The sequence below is a fragment of the Schistocerca piceifrons genome, chromosome 9 (genome assembly GCF_021461385.2).
Source record: "Schistocerca piceifrons isolate TAMUIC-IGC-003096 chromosome 9, iqSchPice1.1, whole genome shotgun sequence".
In the NCBI taxonomy this organism is placed as follows: Eukaryota; Metazoa; Arthropoda; class Insecta; order Orthoptera; family Acrididae; genus Schistocerca; species Schistocerca piceifrons.
Genome location: NC_060146.1, coordinates 200,325,008 through 200,352,479, shown reverse-complemented (window position 1 = coordinate 200,352,479; position 27,472 = coordinate 200,325,008). Strand labels below are relative to the sequence as shown.

General features: G+C 38.7%; 1 protein-coding gene across 1 annotated transcript in view; it reads right to left on the bottom strand.

Annotated features, from left to right (window-relative positions):
• Positions 1–27,472, bottom strand: part of LOC124717177 — a 147,325-nt gene that overhangs the window by 26,441 nt on the left and 93,412 nt on the right. Inside the window, exons 3-4 of the mRNA XM_047243954.1 lie at positions 26,381–26,772; positions 7,393–7,544 (exon numbers count right to left, since the gene is read on the bottom strand). Of these exons, the coding sequence (XP_047099910.1) occupies positions 7,395–7,544; positions 26,381–26,725 (495 nt within the window). The 5' untranslated portion in view covers positions 26,726–26,772 and the 3' untranslated portion in view covers positions 7,393–7,394. The remainder of the gene's footprint in view (positions 1–7,392; positions 7,545–26,380; positions 26,773–27,472) is intronic.

Here is a 27,472-nt window from a genome sequence, read left to right as displayed (position 1 = left end):
ATGCTCTTTCAGGAGCAACACGCCTGGAAGGTTTGAAACATAACAAAAAGGTTGCTCATAACAAAAGTATAATGAAGAGACTTATTTTGACTATCAGGCATTTTAGCACAGTACGAGTTAGTCTTTCGACGTGATTAGGAATCTGAGGTGTCAGTAAGTAAAGGAAATTATTTAGAACTTTTGGATTTCTTGGCAGAAGAAGACCCATAAGTAAAAGATCATTTGGCATCCGATGGAATATTTAAAGGCACTTCCTCTGACATACAGAATGAATTAATAGCTTGTATTATGAATGTTGTTAAGGAACAAATTTCAAGTGAAGTTAAAAATAGTCCTTTAACATACATATATGCTTACAAAACAACATAGGTGTCAACTAAGAGTCAAATATGTGTAATTATTCCTTTTTCAGGTAACGAATCAGGAGAAATATAAGAGTGATTCATAAGGTCTTATGACATATACAAAGGCCGGAGTGCAAGGCATAATCACTGTTTTGTTGCAAATGCTATGTAGTTGGAATACTGATAAAAACGAATTAGTATCGCAAACATATAACGGCTGCAGTTCAGTGGCAGGGAACAATTATGGTGTCCATTCAATTGTGAAACAAGCATATCCTCATGCTCTGTTTATCCTCTGCTATGCATATCAGTTGAACCTAGTCCTCCTCTGTGCTTGTAAAAGCATTACTGAAGTACAAATTTTTGTGGCAAATCTATCAGGATTTCACACATTTTTTGTTGTTCCAGTAAAAGAAGTGAAATTCTGAAGGAAAGTGGCTTTAGCCTTCAAAGTGCTTGTGGAACAAAGTGGAATTTTCATTCAAGTGCTTTACAAATCCTTAATCTTCACTACACAGAACTTAGAGCAGCATTCAATGATGTGATAAACAATGATGAGTGGGATGATAATTCCTTACATCAAGCAATTCGGCTGAATAGTATACTGAATGATCAAACTTTTCATTTTCTGCTGCAGCTGTACAATTCGATTTTCCAGCACACAAGTATCTTCCAGAATGAGATTTTCACTCTGCAGCGGAGTGTGCGCTGATATGAAACTTCCTGGCAGATTAAAACTGTGTGCTCGACCAAGACTCGAACTCAGGACCTTTGCCTTTCGCGGGCAAGTGCTCTACCATCTGAGCTACCGAAGCACGACTCACGCCCGGTACTCACAGCTTTACATCTGCCAGTATCTCGTCTCCTACCTTCCAAACTTTACAGAAGCTCTCCTGCGAAACTTGCAACTCCAGCAACCACTGCGTCTTGCAAAAGAAGCATAAACACAATAAAATGCATTAAAACCTACTTTCACAACACAATGGCAAATGACAGACTGCCAAACTTGGTGATTTTGGTTATAAGAAAGGGGAGTCTGAAATCATCAAACAGACAGCAGGAGTTAATTTGTCGTGTTACCGATGTTTATGCCCAGAGTGATAGAACTAATTTATAAAAAGATGTAACTGTGAATTACTGTGTGTGCTATTTCTATTAATGTGTTTCTGTTTAACATTTTTATGCTTTTATTTACAACAATTTTATTAGAGTTATGTAACCAAGTTGCTTTTGCAGTGTTTCTATTTTACAAGTTTGTAAGATTTTTCTTTCTTTTTTTGAAATTCAGAATTCTCAGTCTACCCCACAGAAAATACCACAATTCACCATTGCAGATCATACATAAAGGGTAATCATTGTTATAAAAAATCTCTGAAATGTCTTTAGTTCAAATTTTTGCTTGATAGTCTGATACACTTTCTGATGGGCATATTATATTAACATTACATTAATATATGAATATAATAGAGGGAGGAAAAATATATCTAAAAACAAAGATGCTGTAACTTACCAAACGAAAGCGTTGGTATGCTGATAGAGACAATAAACACACAAACACACACACAAATTTCAAGCTTTCGCAACCCAAGGTTGCTTCATCAGGCCTGTGTCTGTATATGTGTGGATGTGTGTGTGTGTGTGTGTGTGTGTGTGTGTGTGTGTGTGTGTGTGTGTGCGCGCGCGCGCGTCCTTTTCCCCCCCTAAGGTAAATCTTTCCGCTCCCAGGATTGGAATGACTCGTTACTGTCTCCCTCAAAACCCACATCCTTTCGTCTTTCCCCTCTCCTTCCCTCTTTCCTGATGAAGCAATCTTGGGTTGCGAAAGCTTGAAATTTGTGTGTGTGTTTGTGTGTTTACATTAATATATGTCGTACATAAATGTCTATACAATACATAAAGAAGAAATGATGTTAATAAAAATCTCTAAAAGTTCTTGAGCGTTTTACTTCACATTATTATAAGATACCCTAACATTCAGACAGAAATAAGCTACAGATTTTTTAAACAACAATGTACAGATTTTATGCAAAAACAGACTGCAAGAATGAAAATTCAGAGCTGTGAAAATGTGTGGTTTCATTTTTTTTCTCACTGACAGTTTCAACTTAGATATCAGGGCACTTAAACCATTAGACAAATTATCTATTCCACACATTCTTTCTCGTTACATAAAATTTTAAACAAAAACTGAATACACAACAGTGTGCTGTTTTGTTTTCTTCACTGCAGTTGGTTTTAAGATGAAAGAGAAACGTTTCATCTATGGTATACTAACATACAGGGGTGAGGAGGAGGAGGAGGAGGAGGAAGAGAGAGAGAGAGAGAGAGAGAGAGAGAGAGAGAGAGAGAGAGAGAGAGGAGAAGAAAAAGAAGAAGAAATTGCTTCTCAAAATATCTGACTATAAAATTTATATAATTTTGAACATATTCAAAACAATTCTTGAAACACTGCTTACACTCAGGTAGAATGCATTTAGAAGGATTCAACAACTTTCTCAGGGGACAAAAATAGCTGACACACACTTTTTGTTTCACATAAAAAAAAAAAAAAAAAAAAAAAAAAAATAAGTCGTTACGCATTTAGGCAGTGAGTTAGGTGAATATGGGCAACAAGACAGTAACTTATTATTTTTCTCCGAGTGATCAATTTTTTTGCATGTTATGATGAAGACTGACATGACTTTTCAGCTGTTTTTCCTGATTTGCTTGATACCATTCAGCATTAACTGTTCTTAGCTTCTCTAATGCACTGATCGCGACACCTGCACTGGAGAACAAAAGCAAAAAGGATCATATTGTTGGCAGTGCTTCCCTCATGAAAAACATTTCTTAATGTCTGTTAAATTGTGAACACACAAACAGTTAACTATTGCTTTGTCTTCTGCTCGCACGAATGCGTCCAAGTTTTGTCCCCCCTCATAATGTTATGTGAGGGCAATTCTTCAGTATTATCTAACACTAATTGGCATGGGCTCAATTTTGAACTTCTTTCGAATTGTGCAGGAGGCACTGGAAAGCGAACTGTTTCACAGCTAAACATTCACCCACAATCGACTGTACTAGAGCCTTCAACAGGGCCGGGGTGGCTCTGTTTCATGTTAAGTCACATGCCGACATTCTTCAGTCATGTGCTCAGTATCTTTTTGGAACAATAACCAATTCTGGCCAATTCCCACTAAATTCGCCTCTGACAGAAGGATGTCATGATAAATTCCTGTAAAACAATTGGAGACAGTTTTTCCTGAGGTTGATTGACAACCAGAAGCTGACCCCGGTGATTAAGAAGCATTTTTGTCAAGATAGATCTTTGTGAAAAATCATAAAATCTTCCAATAAAAAATTTATAATAAATTCCACCTTTAGCAACACACTTTTTTTTTTTTTTTTTTTAATTAAGCTACCGATGATCTATTTCTCCGCTGCAAATAGTATGATATGAAAATTTAACTGAGAAAACTGATAAATTATGAGACAGAATTACTAGCCATGTAACAGAGCAAGGTTGATTAGTCCACTAGTTCTTATAAAATTCTTAACAGCACTACATTTTTTTCATTGATTTGATCTAGTTGTTAATATCACATTACAAGTATTATACATATCAGTTATTTTCTTAATCCAGCAAAGGCTTTTAAAGTTTTATTGTTCACGAGGTAATTCCACAATTATTGATGTGTATTGTATTGATGGCAGCATGGAGGGTAAAAATCGTAGAGGGAGACCAAGAGATGAATACACTAAGCAGATTCGGAAGGATGTAGGCTGCAGTAGGTACTGGGAGATGAAGAAGCTTGCACAGGATAGAGTAGCATGGAGAGCTGCATCAAACCAGTCTCAGGACTGAAGACCACAACAACAACATTGTATTGATGAGTAGATTTTTTTCCCCATCCAATTAAACAATTTTATCAGTAATTGATTGCTTTCATTTTCATATATGATGTTTTTGGAAATAGTAAAATGTTTGCTAAGAAGAGAGGAATGAAGGCTTTGACTTCAGATGTGTCATTTTTGTCAGCACCAAATTTTATCCCTACATGTTAGTGAGAATTCTCAAATCATTGATATTTATTCACAAAAAATATATCTAGGTAAACCAGTTAAGCTTACACCTAGATATATTTCTTTGTGAATAAATATCAATGATTTGAGAATTCTCACAGACGTGTAGAGATAAAATTTTCCCCAAATTAATCGGTGGTGCTGAAAAAATGACACACCTGAAGTCAAAGCCCTCAGCCCTCTCTTCTTAGCAAACATTTTACTACTTCCAAAAACATCATACATGAAAATGGAAGCAATCAATTACTGATAAAATTGTCTAATTGGATAGATAAAAAATCTACTCACCAAGCAGTGCCAGAACACACACATAAAAGCTTGTTGTGAATGGCAAGCTTTCTGAGTCATTGGCTCCTTCTTCAGGCAGAAGAGTTGAAGGAGAAGGAAGAAGGGTGAAGGAAAAGGGACTGGAGAGGTCTAGGAAAAGGGGTACATTTTGAGAAAGTCACCCAGAACAGTGGGTCAGGGGAGAATTGCCATAGGGGATGACAAGGAAAGACTGATTGTTGGCGACAATAGGATGACAAGGAAACACTGATTGTTGGTGACAATAAGCAGTGTTTCCTTTTCATCCCATACCTAAGTCTCCCCTTACCGATGGTTCTGGGTGACTTTTCTGAAATTTACCCCTTTTCCTGGACCACTTCACTCTTCTTCCTTCCCCTTCAACTCTTCTGCCTGAAGGAGTAGCCACTGGCCCTGAAAGCTTGCCAGTCACAACAGTCTTTTGTGTGTGTGTGTGTGTGTGTGTGTGTGTGTGTGTGTGTTTTCTGCCACTGCTTGGTGAGCAGATTTTTTGTCTATCCAATTAAATTATTTTATCATATACAAAAAGTTATTCATAATTAAAGTTTTCATCTTCCAGAATATTCCATTCTTAACACATGATTATTTCCAAAGTTTAGTCTCATAGTTTTGTAGTTGATTACAAAAAATGTACATGTCCACACACAAAGCTTGTTAGTTTACCAATTATTCGATTTACAAAATTCAATAATTTACTAATTTTTGTTGGTCTTCGTCAATCCCCCGTGGAAACACAAAAGCAGTTTCACAAAACAGTGTCTACAATCGTGTCATTTTCCCCAACACCCAACCACCTCAGAGACCTGCTACCCGTACTTTCTAGCCCACTAATTTTGCTAATTCTCCTGTTGTAAAGTAAAATTTAACAACAAATTTTTAACTTCATTCATATGTACTTCTGGGAGTAGATGTACAGGACAATGCTTCCTTCAGTTCTGTTGGAGTCACTCATTTCCTTATCATCATGTAGTCTCTTAAATTATGAGTTAAAAACTTTGTGAACTTTTTTCAATCAGTCAGCACCTAATGGCTAAATTGTGAACTCGTATATGCCATCTTAAGATATCGATTCACGGTTTGAATCATTTCTTCAACATCTTAGTGACACTATTTATTATAACTGGATGCTTAAATGATTCCAACCCAATGTATTATTATTTCATGATCCATCCTGTGATTAATTAATTATTAATTAGCAAACATCAGAGAAACTGTTTGTGTAAACATAATACAACTTATTCATGTTAACATCTACTACATGACTTTGTTACCAAATATGGTGAAGAAATCATTCATATGTATGATGCCACTGCTAAGACTTGTTAAAAGTGAGGTTACTGGCCAGTAGTGGCATGGGATCTGCATCAATTCATTCGAAAAAGTTGATTATCGAAGTCTTTCCAAGGTGTCAATAACTGTGAGAAGATACAAAGCTAACCTACACAGTTACTGAGGCCTACCAAACACAGGTCAGTAAGCTTACAGCCAGTCTTACCCCAAGATGTGCAATTTGTAGCACTGCCCATAGACACACATATAAGACACTTTCATCAAGTAAGTTTCACTGTGGTTATGAACAGAAACAACACAGACTTTAATTGAAAGGTTCATTGGAAGAAACAGAGAAAGTGTTGTGTTATTTTTAAACATATTCACTGCCGTATCGAGACATCTGTCATACTGTGGGACCAACTTTTGTATTCCTGTGTCACAGGAGTTTGTCATTTGTGATCGGAACCACTATGTGATAACCACTTCTGCCTGCCTGTCAATTTGAAAACACTGAACCGACCAGATAAGAATATTTTGAGTTTCCAAAACAAATGGCTACCACCGGAAGTGAGGTTTGGGCTGTAGGGGGCATGATTAAACACCTTGCAGAGAGAGCCACTGTGATGCCAATGCACTGACTGCTACTCACTTTCTGGGGTACTGTGTGCAACCCAAGTCTCACCATCTGCAACAATCTGGTCCAGAAATTTATTACTGTCATCTAGGTACCACTGCAGGAAAGTCAAAGCTGCCCCTATTCATTTTGTTTTGCATTCTAGAGTCAGTTGCTTCAGTGGCAGACTATTTCCAGAGCGACACATGCTCCATGACAATTTTGTGCAACAAGGAACATGGCACAAATTTTGTGTAACAAAGAATGCCACTTCTGCATCAGTGACATCACCTGCTTGCACATGACATTAGGCCCACAGGCCTGTCACAGCTGACAATGAATCTCAGTTAGTGCTATGACCTATGCATTCAAAGCTTTATCACCAACCGCACTTCACACACAGTGTGAGCCTCATTTTCAACTGTAACTACGAAGGCGTGACATAAGGAAGTTCTGTTAGCGCATGCTGTATCACTACTCTTTCACACACATGCTGTTGCTTCCAGCAACATATGCTTTTCTACCTGTGGTACAAGTGGGAAACTGACTTGTACTAGTAAATTGCATCTCTCTCACTTGTATTTATATCTACCGGCAGTGCTACACATTTCATGTCCTGATGTTAAGCACTGGCTGACAACTCTGCCTCTTAATTTCTTAAATTTCCAAACTGCCATTGGTCTGACAATAATAAATGACAAATTTTAAAACAACAGAAAGTCACATATCAATAATGCCATCTAGAGGTGGCACTGGAAAGGTGGTCTTCATATAAAGAATATTTGGGATACTTACTCTCAATCTGTGTCTGTGTCAGGGACAAGGTTTTCATCATTCTGTTTGCAGTTCTCACGCCTATGGTGTAATAGGGACTTACGTACACGCGACCAATGGTTGTCTGCTGACTCCATGAGCTCCATCACCAAAGTCCTCTTCTTCATAGTCTTCTGTTGGCAAATGACAAATTACATAAGGAGGAAATGTAGATTATTTTTTTTTTTTTACGAAACTTTGTTTTCCTTAAATCTGCCATCATTTTTGTTTACGGATTTTTATGCTTAAAAAACAGTCTCGGAATGTGACCTTGGGAACTGCCCATCTTATTTTCTTCGTAAACTAACACTAACGTCAGTGCCAGCACATCAGTTTCCTAGAACTGTATGATAAGTCTTAAGGAAACCTCCTTCTGAGGTTCAAAGATATCTGAGTGCTGTTGAGTATAAAACATTTTGGTCATTAAAAAGTCTCTGTAGGCTGAGTGCACATTATATAAATCTCATATTTGTGAAGTTCCAGTTTTAATTCCTTTTTGTAAAATTCGAGTAGTCTCAATAAATTAAAACTATGTACAACATTGTGTAACATCAAATAAAAAAAACACAGTCAAACCCAAGTACAACAATTATCAATGCAACAATAAACCTGGGTGCAGTGATAATTTTATAAGGTCCAGTCTGATTACCTATATTTTCTAAGTTAATTATCCTCCATTACAATAATGGAGTAATTTTAGCAACACCCTGTTATAACGAAGACATGTTTCGAAGATCTTACTATTTTCTGCTTCTAAGACTCTCACTACAATGGTATATATTGTTTGTTAAACCTCTTGATCTTGAGCAGTGTGTTTTCAGAAGATTCGCTATATACTGTGCTCATGGTGAGCAGGTAGCGAACTGCGTATAGCCGCAGGCTAGCTGTGCTGAGCAGCAAATAGAAAAACTCATAGAGCTCCTGTGTTTGAACCAGTATCAACTGTTTTAGTCTATATGTTACTAAGCTTGAGTTGCAGTCAGAAGTGTTGTATTGGGCTCATATATTATTTCTAGGATTTTTGCAATCTGTGAATGTTTCCAAGTTGATGTAAATATGGTTTGAACTTGACTAATACGATTTGGACAATGGCTGGAACTCAAAAACAGTTAAGGTTACACACAAAAAATGGAGGTTTTAAAAGACATTGATAATGGAATGAAACTGGTAGGTGTAGCAAGGAAGTGTGGACTTGCACAATCAATGTTAGCTACACTCCTTAAGATACAAAAAGGAACTGAAAAGTTTTGTAGGTCACAAGTTTAACCTTTCAAGAAAAAGAATGGAGAGAGCTGCTGATAATGATGTGGATGGTGCTACACTGTGGTGGTTTAATAAGGTGGATGTGCAGAACATACCAATTAATGTTGATATGTCAAAAGCCTTAGATTCGCCAAGTTTCTTGGTGGTTCTAATTTTAAGGTATGTAACAGAGAGCTGCAGAGATTTTAAGACACATGCCATCATTTTTAAAGTGATTTCAGGTGAAGAAAAATCGGCACTTTAGGTCACGCACAAGGTTGGCGGAAAAACACCAAGTGTAAACTGGTGGACACATACAGTCTCAAAAACATGTACAATGCAGATGAGACGGGATTGTTTAACAGCTGATGTTAGAGAAGACAACGGCCTTGGGAGAAGAAAAATATAAAGGATGAAAGCAGTCTAAAGTGCATCTAACATTTCTTCTCTGCAGCAATGTGTCAAGGACACCTAATTTTACACAATTGGTGATAGGATGGTCAACAAATCCCTGATGCTTAAAAAAATTAAGAAGCTTACCAGGCAAGAGTACATACATTTTATTTTATCCTCCTTTAATTTATAAGTTGATTCAGCACCTTCAGCTTTAATGTTATGAATATGCATAAAGAGGACATACAGTACAGTACTCTACAAGATTAATTTGGTATTTTTCGTTACTCTAAATACGATTTCATTTACTGCAGTCAATTTCAAGGCAAATTGAAAAGCATGGTTGACATCTGCTCACTTTAGTGAGTGGATACTTTCGCTTGATAAAGAGACTGCAAGTAAAACTAAGAAAACAGCATTGTTGGTGGATAATTGTGAGTGTAACAGCATATCAGTGTTGAAGACTGTAGAGCTATGCTACTTCCCCCTGAACTGTACTTCAATCCTTAAGCCACTTGAGATGAGGATAATTAAGAACTTCAAAACAAAATACCTTCACATCTTGTTCAATACATGATCACAAACACTGAAAGAAAATTGGACAATCAATGAAGTTTCAATGTGAAACAGGCTCGTGACACGACTGCTAGTTCCTGCAACAGTGTAGAGCCAAATGTGATTGTGAACTGCAGAAAAAAGCAAGGAATTCCCAGAGTGGAGATGACAGTGAGAATGTTATGGTGGATGAAAAACTGCCAGATGATGTTCAAAGTGCTCGAGATATATTCAGCAGTAACTGGTAAAACCATAGATGGATCAGTAGTTGAATACATGTCAGCACATAATGAGGCATTGGTGTTTGAAGCATACGCCAATGACTATCACTGAAGAGGTAATGGGTAATTCACCTGTCGAAGATTCTGATGATGACAGTGATCAGCGATGTGATAATTGCGAATCCTTCTCCTCTGGTGGAGCTAATAGGCCAGTTGAAAAATATTCAGTAAGTAGTATCTTCAATTCCCAGTATTTCAGGGGAACAGATTTCATTAGAGGAGATACAGATAACATTCACAAGGGAATTGAAAAAAGAAAAATAAGTGACTTCTTCTGTACACCAGAGTGGGATACTCTACTAATAAATGGAGTGCACAAATTGGGTTTCATTGTTTTAATGTTATTTATCATCAGAAAAGTACTACAGTACCGTATACACTTACCTTTAAGGTACAGGTCTGTAGTAGTCACTATTAACAAAAGCTCATCATTACAATAATCCTGCTATAACAATACCATTTTCAGAATCACATGAGTATTGTTCTATCGTGGTTTGATTGTATACCATTTTTTTATTTCTATTCACTGAATCATATTACTAATGCACATTTTTTTCATTTAATAATCAGACGTTTCACATGTCAATTATATTGTAATTTATTTTCATGTGATTAGTAACTGAACAAAAAAATGAGATTTTTATTAAAAATTATGATTATATATTTGTTAATGAACACTGCAATTTGACACTGAAACAGAATTTAAATAAGAAAGTTGTTGCTAGTGACACTCGAACCAGTGATTTAACACATTCAAGACACAAAATGCATTCAAAGCTACTAGAGACTCTGTTAAAGTCTAATGTTCAAAGGTACTTTTTTTTCTTTTTTTCCAACCTTTGTCACAGAGGCTTAGGAAACATGACTGGAAAAGTATTAAATGTATGATGAAAATTGGGACAGGCCAGTTCATAAGGTATTATTCGTCAGATAAAATGAACTACATCACTGACTGTCAAAAGTTCTCAAACCTGCCTCCACCCTCTCAACTTCCCGCAACACAATCGGCATGCTACCTAAATCCTACCTGCTTTTCAATCAAACACTTATTTGTCTCTAGGGCAATTTCATGTCAAATCATACAAGTCAACAGTGAATGTGTCACATCACTATTTCAAAGTTTGCTGAAAAAAGTTCCACATTATATCTGCCCAAAACTACAATATTTTGATTTTCTGACAATTCGTTAAAACACTACAGACCTCTCTAAATGAAAGTATTTGTGAAAACGTCATAACGAAAGAGAAAATTGAAAAATCGTAATAAAGAAACCAAAAGTGATACATTTCCCTCACTTCAGGTCTATGGTCACAAATGTTTTGTCATCAGACTATCAGTTTCAGCCAATAATGACCATCTTCAAATGTGCAGGAAAATATAGGAAAAAAAAAACTCAAATACACTAGCAGAAAAGTATTACTGACATACACGTGCATTTGTGCACTTTAAATATGAAGAGGCATACCTGTTTTATAAAAACATGTCCTAATATACTGGAGCCATAGTGGCATCATCAAATGCTAAACACAAAATCAGCACCAGCATCATCAAATATACATAAATATTAGTATATACAAGAGTCACCTTGTCAACAGAAATAATGTTCAACACAAACTGCCGTACAGAAACCACAAAGTGTTTGGGTTGTAACTTCGCCAGATGTCGCTACTGTAGACGTGCACATATTCTTCAACGATTAATTGTACAATGTAAAATAAATGGGGATACAATCAATTAAGTCTGCAATGGGATTACAAAATATAAGAAGCATTACAGTAATAAAAAGCAGTTAAATAAAACACAACAAAAGTTAGTTTATTAAACAGGAAAAAGTTAAGAGACAGTAACTGACATACACTCAAGTGGCGTTATTATTATTATTATTATTACAGAAAATGAGATAAATAATAAACAGGTTTCGAAGTACACAGAATAATATAAAAATTACAAAACAAACAGCTAAAGAAACCCAATGAATGAACACAGACTGAGTTCTTAATCAGGACCCTCCATTAGCACTAATGCTAGAATGCCGCATAAGTGAGAAGTAAGAGGAATGTGACCGCCAGAGAGCCCCTCGTACCCTGCGGGACGCCATTTCCAACAAAACAATGGTAAATGCCTGTACCAGTGCATGAGCAAGATTATCTAGTTAATGAAGTATATTATATAAACAGAGAAAGAACAAGAAAACACTAGAGTTACGTGCACAACATAAGAAAACGAAGTGAATGTGTAAGGTACTATATACTAGGTAAAACTATCAGCAAGATATATAAAACAGAGATGTTCAGTAATTAAAGTAGGACATTGAAAACAAAGCAACGTAGGCATTGGGCATGAAATTGTTCTGCCAACTAAGCACTTTTGTTGGCTCTTGTTTTTTCCTCTTTATAAATTCAAGCTCTTCTAACAAATTAAGAGCATGGCCTTTTTTCACCCTGTGGAGAATACATATACTAGTCTCGACGTAGCCTATACAATGACCAGTTTCAGATAAATGCTGTGCCACCAAAGCAGTTTTGTTCCGTGGCTGTGAATGTTCTTTAAACCTTATGTTAAAAGAGCGACCTGTTTGACCGATATATTTGTCACAGTTATTGCAAACACTCCTGTGTACTCCAGGGCCATAAAATTCGTCATACGCCCTTTTCAGTTTATGTTTTACTCGCAGTTTTGGGTGTTGTTAAGCTGAAAGTAACATCTAACATCCAATTTCCTAAAACATTTTTCTATTTGCAGGGACTTTTTGCTGTTAAATTTCATAGGAATGGCTTTCATTCTTCCTTTACTGGTTCTATTTTCTGTGTGTAGTGCTAGTGTGCCTGCTGTTTTCAATATATTTCTTTAGACTGAAGTAAGAGCACGTGACATCATTTACAGAATGTTTTTATATTATTCTGTGTACACAGAAAGGTTTTATTATTCATCTCATTTTCTATAATAATAATAACGCCACTTGAGTGTATGTCAATTACTGTCTCTTACCCTTCTCCTTTTTAATAATCTAACTTTTGTTGTGTTTTATTCAATTGCTTTTTATTACTGTAATGCCTCTCACATTTTGTAAGCCCATTACAGACTTTATTGATTGTAGCTGCCTCTATTTTACATCATAAAGTTCATCATTGAACAATATGTGTATGCCTACAGTAGCAATATCTGGCGAAGTTGCAACACAAACACTCTGTGGCCACTGTACGGCAGTTTGTGTGGAACAGTAGTGCCGCGGACAAGATGACTCTTGCATATACTATTATTTATGTATATTTGATGTTATGATGCTGGCACTGATTTTGTGTTTAGCATTTGATGATGCCACTACGGCTCCAGCATATTAATACATGCTTTACAAAACAGGTATGCCTCCTCATATTTAAAGCGCAAATGCACATGAATGTCAGTAATACTTTTCAGTACAGACTATTGTATTGCCTTAAGCTGTACACAATCTGCCAGTGTATTTGCCCCCCCCCCCCCCCCCGCCCCCCTCTTTTTTGTCATATATTTTGGCCAATGGCAAAAAGCTTTAATTGTGAGAGTATTTTTGTTGTGCCGATCTGCGACTGAGCATCTCTGTTATATGGTGAGTGGCAACTTTCCTCCTCACAATATTGTTTCCAATACTATGAGACATGATTGATACATACACACTTCTGAGCTTTTTTTCATTTTTGAAAAATAAACTATGAAAATTTGTAGCTTTTTGCAAATTTCAGAACTGTACTTTGAAAATACAAATAATCACATGGTGTTAACAGTCTTGCGAAATGATAACTTCGAAGGACTACTAACTGTCGGCTATGACATTAATGCATGGTATTCTTAACCTGTCAAAATATTTGTACATAAAGATGACAGAATCTGAAATTTTTTGGTTTCTTAGAAATTATTTTCTCCAAAACCTCCATCCCAAATGTTCTGAAAATTTCACGGTATGTTGGTTTGTCACTGTACTTAGGGAATGTACAATCAGAGTGGGCAATACTTGTCTGTACAAAATGTGAGAATTTTTTTTAGGTAGACCTAGCTCCACTCTCAAGGTCAAAAAAATCATGGACACTTTATTTAAATGTTTAAATTAATTGCTGATTTTAAGTAAATGTCATGAAAAACTGGTATTTATGAATCAAAATAATTACTTTACAACATTATAAGTGAGTGGGAAAACAATTCATAATTTTGTTCAAAAGTATTTTATAACAAAAATGAGATGTAGATTATTTACAACTGGTTTTTTTTTTGTGGTATTATTCACAACTTATTACCATCTTCCCTCATTATTTTTCTTCTTCATGACTTTCTACAAATTAAAATTACCTACAATGTAACAATCAACACTGCACCCCTAAACAGAATTTATTTATTTATTTTTTTTTCATCTGGTTCTCATTACACTTGTATAGCAGAGCTGAATTTGCACACAGACAAGGATGATCCAACAAGAGCAGTACTTGGGAAATGGGAATGGCAAACCCATCTTTTGATGATGGCCATTTGAAGGCATTAGCAGGACCATGATGTGTCATAAAGGACACTGTTAGATCTTGCAGCTTATGTGAGACACTTATTATCTGTCCCACCCACCACTGATTGCCATACACACAAGAAATGAAGTGACCAACTATGAAGTCCTTTGATGTATACTGTGGTCTCTGCATTTCATCTTGCAGTGGGTGCCCACAGTAATAATCTGGGCCTTCATATTTCTCATTCTTTATTTTATGAAATCAAATAATGTGAGGAAGTGGGTATATATTTCTGTATCTGTTGCTTAGGGTAGCTACCTGGTATCAGTGTCAGTAACTGTACCTTCTCAGTAGAGGTGGCTGCTGAGATAGCACTATTTGGTTTTGAAACCATACATCCCATTTCGTGAACACATCACTATCTTCAGGTTCTGCATCAAGTGCATCTACATTACACATTTCACAAAGTTTTGAAAATGTTGCTTGTGTAAAATTTGGGTAATTTCCAAGAATGATTGCCTATTGAAGTCGTGGGCTCCAAACGATACATATCGAGTGTGCAATTGTAAATCGGTCATGTGACTCTAAAGGCGGGCGTTATAATCAATTATTAGTGATCGTCATTTTTATCTGTTTCCATCATTCCCTTAGTTGAACTAAATTACATACCTCCGTGAATTATTTGTGAGTTGCTAGGGAAACCCAGACGATTTATGTCAGTAGCGAGTGGGAGGTCCGGTGTTCTTGACGTTTCTTCAACGGATTCTCTCACATGGAAAAATCTAATTCCATGCTTATCCAGCGTTCGACTTTTTGTCGCAAATATGGAGTACTACCGGATGAGGAAAAGAGGGACTGTGTAGACTGTGGTGGTGGTGGTGGTGTAAAACTTCATAAGAAGAGTTTCGAAGCTGAAATACCGTTTCAATTTCATTGTGGACAGTGTGAAAAACAAACAAGTATCAGGAAGAATACATGGTTTCATTCTTCCAAATTATCCATCCAGACCAGTGCAATCCTTCTATCTTGCTGGATTCGAGACTACACCTTGCAAGCAACAGCATCGGAAGCTGACTTATCTGCTAATACCGTGTGAGACTATTTCGGGTTTTTGCAGAGAAGTGTGTTATGTGATAGTGACCAACAACAGTGTACCAATTGGTGGAGCAAGTAAAGTTGTTGAAGTGGACGAATCTCACATAGCTAGAAGGAAGAACCAGAGAGGACAACCTTCAAAGAGTGAAATCGATCATATTTGGGTATTTGGTGGTATAGAAAGAGAGTCCCAGAAGTGTTTTGTCGGCAGAGTGTTGTCCAGAGGCAAGGTCACTTTAGTGCATCTGATAAAGCATTTTATACTGCCTGGTAGTAAAGTCATTACAGATGGGTTTCAGTCCTACAAGACAATCAAAGCAGAAGGATTTGACCGCGAGTTTGTCAACAACTCTCAATAGGCAACTCTCTTTGGATGACCCCAGTGTGCACATGCAGAACATCGAGCAGCTATAGAAATCTTTGAAGTCTCCCACTAAAAGAGAAAGGCATCCAGGACACACAGATGAACTATACTTGTTTCAGTATCTCTATTTCCACAACTTGTATTTGCAAGGAAAAGTTAACGCATGTGACACACACTACCCATATTCTTCCGTGATGTTGGCAGAGTTTACCCAGGCTATAGAGAAAACGAAATTGTCCCCATAGCACATACATCACATGAACTTTCACATGACGACAACACCGACGACGAGTAAGGTAAGTCATCTCCTTTGTAATTACAAGTATTTTTGTAATGCTCTTCTTTGGTCGTTGCTGTAGTGACCACCGTAAACATACTCTTAACACCCGCCACCAGAGTCGCATGATTGATTTACAATTGCACTTTCGATATATGCTGTTTGGACCCCGTGGCTTCAATAGCCAATCATTCTTGGAAATTACCAAAACTTGTTTCAATTTCTTCCACTTTTCTTTTTATGAACTGTTTTCTTCTTGTGCTTCTTACCTTTCCTGGACATTTAAGGGGGGATACAGTAGGGGCTACAGCAGAAATGCTAACATTCAATGAGCAACAACTTCACATCCAGGAATACAAACATCTGCAATGCTTTCTTCAGTTTCACCTTCAGGAGATGGTGATTGTTCAGGTGAGTTCTCAATAAATTTCTTCTTGTAGTGAGTGTAGCAATTCCTGCAAAATGGATGTGATGCTAATATAGTTACTTGAGGACCAAGGTATTTCAGCAATACCTCTGTGAAGGGTTTTTCACCTTTCTGAAACACCATCTTTTTGTGTATCTTTTCATGGTACACATACCTCACTCTTTCACTTCTGTATTTTCTCACTAACATGGTACCTAACAAAAAGTCAAACCAAACACAAAACTCGACGCTGAATGGTATATGTGCAAGTTCTCACTCACTTGTTATAAACAGAAGGGCACAGGAAACAGTATTGGCAACATGCATATTTTATACTAGAAATACGGTGATGCGAAATATGCAGAATATTGAAAAATTTTTAGCACTTTACACAGAAAAATATTACATACTATGTTTGCACTGATCAGTAACATATTAACCAAACAATATTTTGTGTGATTCTCAGAAATTTTTGGATGGTAATTTTTGAGTAAATAATTCATAAAAACACACAAAAATGCAATTTTTTTTACATTTTTTGAGATAAATATTGACATAATACAGGTAGCTGGAGCAGAGAAGAGACTGTTTATAATTACAACAGCACTATCTGGTAATAAGACAGAAAAGAAAGCGTTCTGTGACTTTCCAAATTAGAAAAAAAAGTAGAAAAATTAACTTAATTTTCATTTTTTACTAGTATCAAAAACAGTCTTGATAACAAATTGTTTATTCTGGTGGCACAGTTTCGACCACAACTGTGGTCATCTTCAGACCAATGAGTAAGGACCTCCTCCTGGTGGTAAATCACTACTATTTTTTTGTCTTCAATTTGTAAGTTAAAGGAAGCCCGTAAGTTTGTGGGTGTTGAACTAAATTTCAACATACTAAGCGGGAGCTATAATGCAAAACATCTACTAGGTCTTTTTTCTTCTCTGCTGTTTTAAGAGTTATTTACAAAATATACATTTTTCAAAGGGCTGTGCCATTTACAAAAATTAAGATAAAATTAAAATACTTTATTTCTTAACACTTGTGATATAGAGGTCTAATACACATTTTTTTTTCCACAGAAATTCATGAGCATGAGTTGACATGACTTGTATGATTCGAGATGAAATCACCCTCAAGTGAACAAAAAAAGCATACAACTAAGTCATCTTTCACTTTGTGCTCATCCTCTACATACCCCACACTGAGTACAACAAGAATGAAGCTACTAACCAACCTTAATTCTGGCCAATGATTGACTTTTAGCACTTACATAAAAATTTTAAAATGTGAATCAAACAAATTACCTCAAGAATCATAAAAGAAGGCTGTATACATGGAAGAAGCCTGGAGATACTGACAGGTTTCAGATAGATTATGTAATGGTATGACAGAGATTTAGGAACCAGGTTTTAAATTGTAAGACATTTCCAGGGGCAGATGTGGACTCTGACCACAATCTATTGGTTATGAACTGTAGATTAAAACTGAAGAAACTGCAAAAAGGTGGGAATTTAAGGAGATGGGACCTAGATAAACTGAAAGAACCAGAGGTTGTAGAGAGATTCAGGGAGAGCATTAGGGAACAATTGACAAGAATGGGGATAAGAAATACGGTAGAAGAAGAATGGGTAGCTTTGAGAGATGAAATAGTGAAGGCAGCAGAGGACCAAGAAGGTAAAAAGACAAGGGCTGGTAGAAATCCTTGGGTAACAGAAGAAATATTGAATTTAATTGATGAAAGGAGAAAATATAAAAATGCATAGTAACTAACAGTTCTTGATAAAACTTTACGTAGTTTTCGTGTTAGATTTCTTAATGTTTTCTTGATCGTTTAGAACAGAAAGCGCCCTAAAACCGTCTTTTGTTTGTTTCGCGGCCGTTAGCCACTAGTCACTTGAATCAGCAGTTGTCTTGTGACAGCCAGAGCGAGAGCACCAGCAGCAGCGAGTACTGTTTGTATAAAGCGTTTTTGTACTTATTTGCTGTGCTTAGCTTTTAAATAGTTTTTCTGGGAAAACCTAGCGTAGTTTTCGCGTCTCGTATTTCAGTGAGTGTTTCTTGATTATCAGAGTAGCTCATCAGAAGATTATCTTGGGAATTTGTCACCATATAGAGTAGGGTAAACATAGTCATGTGTAGGGACTGTGGTTGTTGTGAGCGGACGCAAGGAGAATTGGCCACTCTTCGGGGGCAGGTGGAGGCTTTGTCTGTTAGGCTCATCGAGCTCGAGGCGCAGGCGTCGGCTCGTAGTGGCGTTGGGGCAACTGTGGTGAGACCTGTGCCTACTTCGGTGGCCTTGGAATCACATGGAACCCCTGATGTCGCTGCGTCTTCCGGCAGTGAGCATCTTACCGGTCAGCCATCACTCCAGGGTGAATGGCGGACAGTGGTGGGCTCGCGCGTGCCTGGCCGAAAGGCGAAGGTGGGATCTGGCCGCGTGGCAGCTGCCTTACCCCTTTCCAACAGGTACGGGGTGCTTCCTAGTGGTGATGACATCGTTTCCGAGCCACCACAGGATGCCTCGCCTGTTGGGCCAGTGGCCGATTCTCCGGCAAGGTCCCGACAGTCACAGAGGGCGGGCCTATTAGTTATAGGGAGCTCCAACGTTAGGCGGGTTATGGAGCCCCTCAGGAAAATAGCGGGTAGGTCGGGGAAGAATGCCAGTGTGCACTCGGTGTGCTTGCCGGGGGGTCTCGTCCGTAATGTGGAGGAGGCCCTTCCGGCAGCTATTGAACGCAATGGGTGTGACCGGCTGCAGATAGTAGCACATGTCGGAACGAATGACGCCTGCCGCTTGGGTTCTGAGGCCATCCTTGGTTCCTTCCGGCGGCTGGCTGATTTGGTGAAGACAACCAGCATCGCACGCGGAGTGCAAGCTGAGCTTAATATCTGCAGCATAGTGCCCAGAGTCGATCGCGGTCCTCTGGTTTGGAGCCGTGTGGAGGGTCTAAACCAGAGGCTCAGACGACTCTGCGACTATAATGGTTGCAAATTCATCGACCTCCGTTATTGGGTAGGGCCCCCCTAGACAGGTCAGGCGTCCACTACACACCGGAAGCAGCTACTAGGGTAGCAGAGTACGTGTGGCGTGCACACGGGGGTTTTTTAGGTTAGAGGGACCCCCCCTTGGGCGAAACGATAAAATACCTGATGGCTTACCAGAGAGGACATTATCATCGTTGATAAAGAACGTCCGTCCTCAGAGACCAAAAACAGGAAAAGTTAACGTAATATTGGTAAACTGCAGGAGTATCCAGGGCAAGGTTCCTGAATTAGTATCTCTTATTGAAGGAAATAGTGCGCATATAGTATTAGGAACGGAAAGTTGGTTAAAACCGGAAGTGAACAGTAACGAAATCCTAGACACAGAATGGAATATATACCGCAAGGATAGGATAAACGCCAATGGTGGAGGAGTATTTATAGCAGTAAAGAATTCAATAATATCCAGTGAAGTTATTAGCGAATGCGAATGTGAAATAATCTGGGTTAAGTTAAGTATCAAAGGTGGGTCAGATATGATAGTCGGATGCTTCTATAGACCACCTGCATCAGCAACCGTAGTAGTTGAGCGCCTCAGAGAGAACCTGCAGAACGTCGTGAAGAAGTTTCGTGATCATACTATTGTAATAGGGGGAGACTTCAATCTACCAGGTATAGAATGGGATAGTCACACAATCAGAACTGGAGCCAGGGACAGAGACTCTTGTGACATTATCCTGACTGCCTTGTCCGAGAATTACTTCGAGCAGATAGTTAGAGAACCAACTCGTGAAGCTAACGTTTTAGACCTCATAGCAACAAATAGACCGGAACTTTTCGAGTCCGTGAATGTAGAAGAGGGTATCAGTGATCATAAGTCAGTGGTTGCATCAATGACTACAAGTGTAATAAGAAATGCCAAGAAAGGAAGGAAAATATATTTGCTTAACAAGAGTGATAGGGCACAAATCGCAGAATATCTGAGTGACCACCATCAAACGTTCATTTCTGAGGAAGAGGATGTGGAACAAAAATGGAAAAAATTCAGAAACATCGTCCAGTACGCCTTAGATAAGTTCGTACCGACTAAGGTCCAAAGCGAGGGGAAAGATCCACCGTGGTATAACAATCATGTACGAAAGGTACTACGGAAACAAAGAAAGCTTCATCATAGGTTTAAGAGTAGTCGAATCATAGCTGATAAGGAAAAGCTGAGCGAAGCGAAAAAGAGCGTAAAGAGAGCAATGAGAGAAGCATTCAACAAATTCGAACATAAAACATTGGCAAACAATCTAAACAAGAACCCTAAAAAGTTTTGGTCATATGTAAAATCGGTAAGCGGATCTAAATCCCCTATTCAGTCACTCGTTGACCACGATGGCACCGAAACAGAGGACGACCGAAGAAAGGCAGAAATACTGAATTCAGTGTTCCGAAACTGTTTCACTGCGGAAAATCGTAACACGGTCCCTGACTTCAGCCGTCGCACGGACGCCAAAATGGAAAATATTGAAATAAACGATATCGGAATTGAAAAACAACTGCTATCACTTAGTAGCGGAAAAGCATCCGGACCAGACGAGATACCCTTAAGATTCTACAGTGATTATGCTAAAGAACTTGCCCCCTTTCTATCAGCAATTTATCGTAGATCGCTGGAAGAACGTAAAGTACCTAGCGACTGGAAGAAAGCGCAGGTCGTTCCCATTTTCAAGAAGGGTCATAAATCAGATGCAAATAATTATAGGCCTATTTCGCTTACGTCAATCTGTTGTAGAATAATGGAACATGTTTTGTGTTCTCGTATTATGACGTTCTTAGATAATACAAATCTCCTTCATCATAACCAACATGGATTCCTCAAACAGAGATCATGTGAAACTCAGCTCGCCCTATTTGCCCAAGAAATTCACAGTGCCGTAGACACTGGCGAGCAGATTGATGCTGGACTTCAGGAAGGCATTTGATACGGTTCCGCACTTACGTTTAGTGAAAAAAATACGAGCTTACGGAATATCGGACCAGGTTTGTGATTGGATTCAGGATTTCCTAGAAGAAAGAACACAACATGTCATTCTTAACGGTTCAAAATCTGCAGATGTAGAGGTAATTTCGGGAGTACCGCAGGGAAGCGTGATAGGACCTTTATTGTTTACAATATACATAAATGACTTAGTTGACAACATCGGTAGCTCCGTGAGGCTATTTGCAGATGACACGGTTGTCTACAAGAAAGTAGCAACATCAGAAGACTCGTACGTACTCCAGGAGGACCTGCAGAGGATTAATGCATGGTGCGACAGCTGGCAGCTTTCCCTAAACGTAGATAAATGTAATATAATGCGCATACATAGGGGCAGAAATCCATTCCAGTACGATTATGCCATAGGTGGTAAATCATTGGAAGCGGTAACGACCGTAAAATACTTAGGAGTTACTATCCGGAGCGATCTGAAGTGGAATAATCACATAAAACAAATAGTGGGAAAAGCAGGCGCCAGGTTGAGATTCATAGGAAGAATTCTAAGAAAATGTGACTCATCGACGAAAGAAGTAGCTTACAAAACGCTTGTTCGTCCGATTCTTGAGTATTGCTCATCAGTATGGGACCCTTACCAGGTTGGATTAATAGAAGAGATAGACATGATCCAGCGAAAAGCAGCGCGATTCGTCATGGGGACATTTAGTCAGCGCGAGAGCGTTACGGAGATGCTGAACAAGCTCCAGTGGCGGACACTTCAAGAAAGGCGTTACGCAATACGGAGAGGTTTATTATCGAAATTACGAGAGAGCACATTCCGGGAAGAGATGGGCAACATATTACTACCGCCCACATATATCTCGCGTAATGATCACAACGAAAAGATCCGAGAAATTAGAGCAAATACGGAGACTTACAAGCAGTCGTTCTTCCCACGCACAATTCGTGAATGGAACAGGGAAGGGGGGATCAGATAGTGGTACAATAAGTACCCTCCGCCACACACCGTAAGGTGGCTCGCGGAGTATAGGAAAAAAAAAAAAGGAATACAAACGTCTCAAAAATGAGATTGACAGGAAGTGCAAAATGGCTAAGCCGGGATGGCTAGAGGACAAATGTGAGGATGTAGAGGCTTATCTCACTAGGGGTAAGATAGATACTGCCTACAGGAAAATTAAAGAGACCTTTGGAAAAAAGAGAACCACTTGTATGAATATCAAGAGCTCAGATGGAAACCCAGTTCTAAGCAAAGAAGGGAAGGCAGAAGGGTGGAAGGAGTATATAGAGGGTCTATACAAGGGCGATGTACTTGAGGACAATATTATGGAAATGGAAGAAGATGTAGATGAAGATGTAATGGGAGATATGATACTGCGTGAAGAGTTTGACAAAGTGCTGAAAGGTCAGAGTCGAAACAAGGCCCCGGGAGTAGACAACATTCCATTAGAACTACTGACAGCCTTGGGAGAGCCAGTCCTGACAGAACTCTACTGGAGAGCCAGTCCTGACAGAACTCTACTATCTGGTGAGCAAGATGTATGAGACAGGCAAAATACCCTCAGACTTCAAGAAGAATATAATAATTCCAATCCCAAAGAAAGCAGGTGTTGACAGATGTGAAAATTACCGAACTATCAGTTTAATAAGCCACAGTTGCAAAATACTAACACGAATTCTTTACAGATGAATGGAAAATCTAGTAGAAGCCGACCTCGGGAAAGATCAGTTTGGATTCCGTAAAAATATTGGAACACGTGAGGCAATACTGACCCTACGACTTATCTTGGAAGTTAGATTAAGGAAAGGCAAACCTACGTTTCTAGCATTTGTAAACTTAGAGAAAGGGTTTGAAAATGTTGACTGGAATACTCTCATTCAAATTCTGAAGGTGGCAGGGGTAAAATACAGGGAGCGAAAGGCTATTTACAATTTGAACAGAAACCAGAGGGCAGTTATAAGAGTCGAGGGACATGAAAGGGAAGCTGTGGTTGGGAAGGGAGTGAGACAGGGTTGTAGCCTATCCCCAATGTTATTCAATCTTTATATTGAGCAAGCAGTGAAGAAAACAAAAGAAAATTTCAGAGTATGTATTAAAATCCATGGAGAAGTAATAAAAACTTTGAGGTTTGCTGATGATATTGTAATTCTGTCAGAGACAGCAAAGCACTTGGAAGAGCAGTTGAACGGAATGGAGAGTGTCTTGAAAGGAGGATATAGGATGAACATCAACAGAAGCAAAACGAGGATAATGGAATGTAGTCGAATGAAGTCAGGTGATGCTGAGGGAAATAGATTAGGAAATTAGACACTTAACGTAGTAAAGGAGTTTTGCTATTTGGGGAGCAAAATAACTGATGATGGTCGAAGTAGAGAGGATATAAAATGTAGACTGACAATGGCAAGGAAAGCGTTTCTGAAGAAGAGAAATTTGTTAACATCCAGTATAGATTTAAGTGTCAGGAAGTCATTTCTGAAAGTATTTGTATGGAGTGTGGCCATGTATGGAAGAGAAACATGGATGATAAATAGTTTGAACAAGAAGAGAATAGAAGCTTTCAAAATGTGGTGCTACAGAAGAATGCTAAAGGTTAGATGGGTAGATCACATAACTAATGAGGAGGTATTGAATAGGATTGGGGAGAAGGGAAGTTTGTGGCACAACTCGACTAGAAGAAGGGATCGGTTGGTAGGACATGTTCTGAGGAATCAAGGGATCACCAATTTAGTATTGGAGGGCAGCGTGGAGGGTAAAAATCGGAGAGGGAGACCAAGAGATGAATACACTAAGCAGATTCAAAAGGATGTAGGTTGCAGTAGGTACTGGGAGATGAAGAAGCTTGCACATGATAGAGTAGCATGGAGAACTGCATCAAACCAGTCTCAGGACTGAAGACCACAACAACAATGAATTAGCTCAGTTTCGTATATAACATAAAACTGGAAGGATACACTGAGAGGTCAACACGTACACAAACCAGATAAGTCTGCTAATTTTCCTCAGCTAACAGACCAATGGATCAGTGTACAGAGCCATGCCTTTTTCTGCCTCTGTACACTTACACTTTGTGTGTGTGTGTGTGTGTGTGTGTGTGTGTGTGTGTGTGCGCGCGCGCGCGCGCGCACGCTCCTCAGGGTAGAGAAGCAGCTTAAATCAATAAAGGCAAGTCTTCTGGCCTAGATTGTACACCAGCTAAGTTCTTATCAGAGTATACTAATGAAATAGCTCCATTTTTAGCGATCATATACACCCATTTGCCTGACAAAAGATTTGTACCTAAGGAGCGGATGCTGCACATGTCGCATCAACACACAAGAAAAGAAACAGATTCAATCCACTGAATTTTAGGCCCGTATCACTGCCATTAAATTGCAATAAAATTCCGAAACATGCACTGTGTTCCAACACTACCAAATACTTCAAAGAAAACAAGCTACTGACACACAGACAGCAGTGATTCAGAAAATATCATTCTTGTGAAACACTTTATCTCTGCAAAGCAATGAGTGCTTAAAGGAGGATATTTCAAATTGATTTCATTATCGAGATTTCCGAAAGACTTTTGACACCATTCTTCACTAGTGGCGTCTAATGAGATTGCATGTCTATTGAGCATTCTCTTCTTGTCAAAGGTCATAGTTTATAGTAGTTGATGGGGAGTCACTGAATGAAACAGAGGTGATCTCAGGAAGTGTTATAGGACACCTGTTGTTCTTAAGGATACAAAAATTATGACAATCTGAGCAGCTATCTTAAGACTGCTTGCAGATAATGCTGTCATTTCAGTCTAGTAAAGTGATCAGAAGATCAAAACCAATTACAAAATGATTAAACAATTTTAATAAACATTTCTGGAACAGTGATTAAATTTTTTTTAACTTTTTGTTTTTAAAATTCAGTCTTAATCACACCTCGTATGTTACAAGAACATAGGTGACCAGTTTCGGTCATATCACATGACCATCATCAGACCCATGGCATCCTTCGAAGATGGTAGGTGGAGCACTCTTCTCAGCTGCTGTGATGTCAACCAGGTCACCTATGTTCTTGTACCATACATGGTGTGATTAAAACTGAATTTTAAAAACAAAAAAATTTACAAAATGATTAGTACTAAAACCATGCCATTGAACTTTGGTTGCTAGACAAATTACAAATTTAAAAGCTGTCAATTCATCAAAATTTCTAGGGATTTCAATAAAAAGCTTAAATTGTAACCATCTCAGAGAAAATTACATTTTGGTAAACACCCAGAAAATGCAACAAATCTACTGAAGACACTGTTTACAGACACTTCCCCTGTCCAACATCTTATGCAGTACTTCTTCACAGTGTCGGATCATTACCTGATAGGACTGACAGAGGACACTGAAAAAGTTAAAGAGCGGCAGCTCATTTCATATTATCACAAAATAAGTGACAGAGAGTGATGGATATGATAAGCAAGTTGGGGTGGCAAAAAAAAGGGGGGGGGGGGGGGCGTCTTCTTTAATTGTAGTGAGATATTTTCGAAACCTTTTAATCTACAACTTCATATTTCAAATGCCAAAATATTTTGTCCATTCTCATCTACATACACAAAATCATTAACGTCATAAAATAAGCGAAACCATTGCTCACATGGAAGAGTTTGTGTGTTCATTTTTTAGTGTGGAACAGCAAAGAAGTAATCTGAAAATGGTTTTATGAACCCACTGCAAACACCTATGTGTGAATTGCTGAGTAATTGTGCAGCTGCAGATATATGTGCCGGTTGACCTCTCACTGTCGCAGCTATGCAGTGGGTGATTACTTTCACTTCTTCCATTGCAAACAGTATAATACAAAATTCATCATTAAATTAGTCAGAACTGTTCAAGACTTTTCAAAAAGTACAGGTGACCCAACGTCGTGAGACCATGGACATAGCACTGCCTGGCATCTGGGTGCGTACCTTGTGGAGGGCCAGCATCTTCAGCAGCTCTTTTTTCACAATCATGAACACGCCCATCCTCTTCAGCAACTCCTTCTTCTCTCTGGTCAGCAGGGTAATCTCGTTCTGCAGTCTGGAGTCATCTGTTGACAGTGACTCATCAGCCCACATGAAATTTTCCTGCAAGTTTTGCAGCTCCCTGTTAATCTGGGCTGCCTTCTTCCGCTGCTCCTTATTCTCCCTGATGAGCCATGCCTTTATGTCTTGCAGCTTTGTAGATGTTGTGGCAAGCGAGGTGTCTATCGTTTGCATTCGTGTGTCTAAGTGGGACCTCATACTCTCCACTCTCGTATACCCGGCCAGCATCAGCTCGTCTGCGTCAGGGCAACTTTGCTCTGGCTTTGAGTCTGACACTGGAAGAGAGAAAATCAAATAACAGGAATGGAGGAATGCAAAGGTCTTCTTTTCTGATGACCTGAAGCTAGACAGGCCAATACCCTCAATTAACTGATTACACCAAGGTACATAAAGGTTCCACAAAGAGACAAGGAAAGAAAGCTCCACCACACACACACACACACACACACACACACACACACACACACACATACACAAAGGAGCCCGACTTCAGCCTGTAGTGAGAGCGAGAGCTTCGTGCTGTACAAAATGTGAAAATTTGAAGAATATTTCTATACAAAAATTTGCCATTTATATACGGAAAGTAGCAGACTTTGTACACCTAGAAGCTCTCGCTGATACATGTGGCCTTAATTCACAACTAGGTCATTCTCTAGTGATGCACTATGGCTCAGAGTTCTTACTAAACTCAAGGTTCCCCTGTAACTGGCACGATAAGTCAGCTCAGAGATCAGAACTGGGCAAGGGTACATCACCTTCACTAGGCCCCTGCCCAGTAAAGCACTGCAGCATTCAAAACTACCTGCAGGCTGATGGCAGCTTCACCACATCGTTATTAAACGGATCAGCCAGAACATTATGACCACCTACCTAATAGTGGATATGTCCACTTTTGGCACAGATAACAGTGGCAACATGGAAGCAATGAGGCCTTGTAGGTCAAAGAAGGGAGCTGGCACAACACCTGCACACACA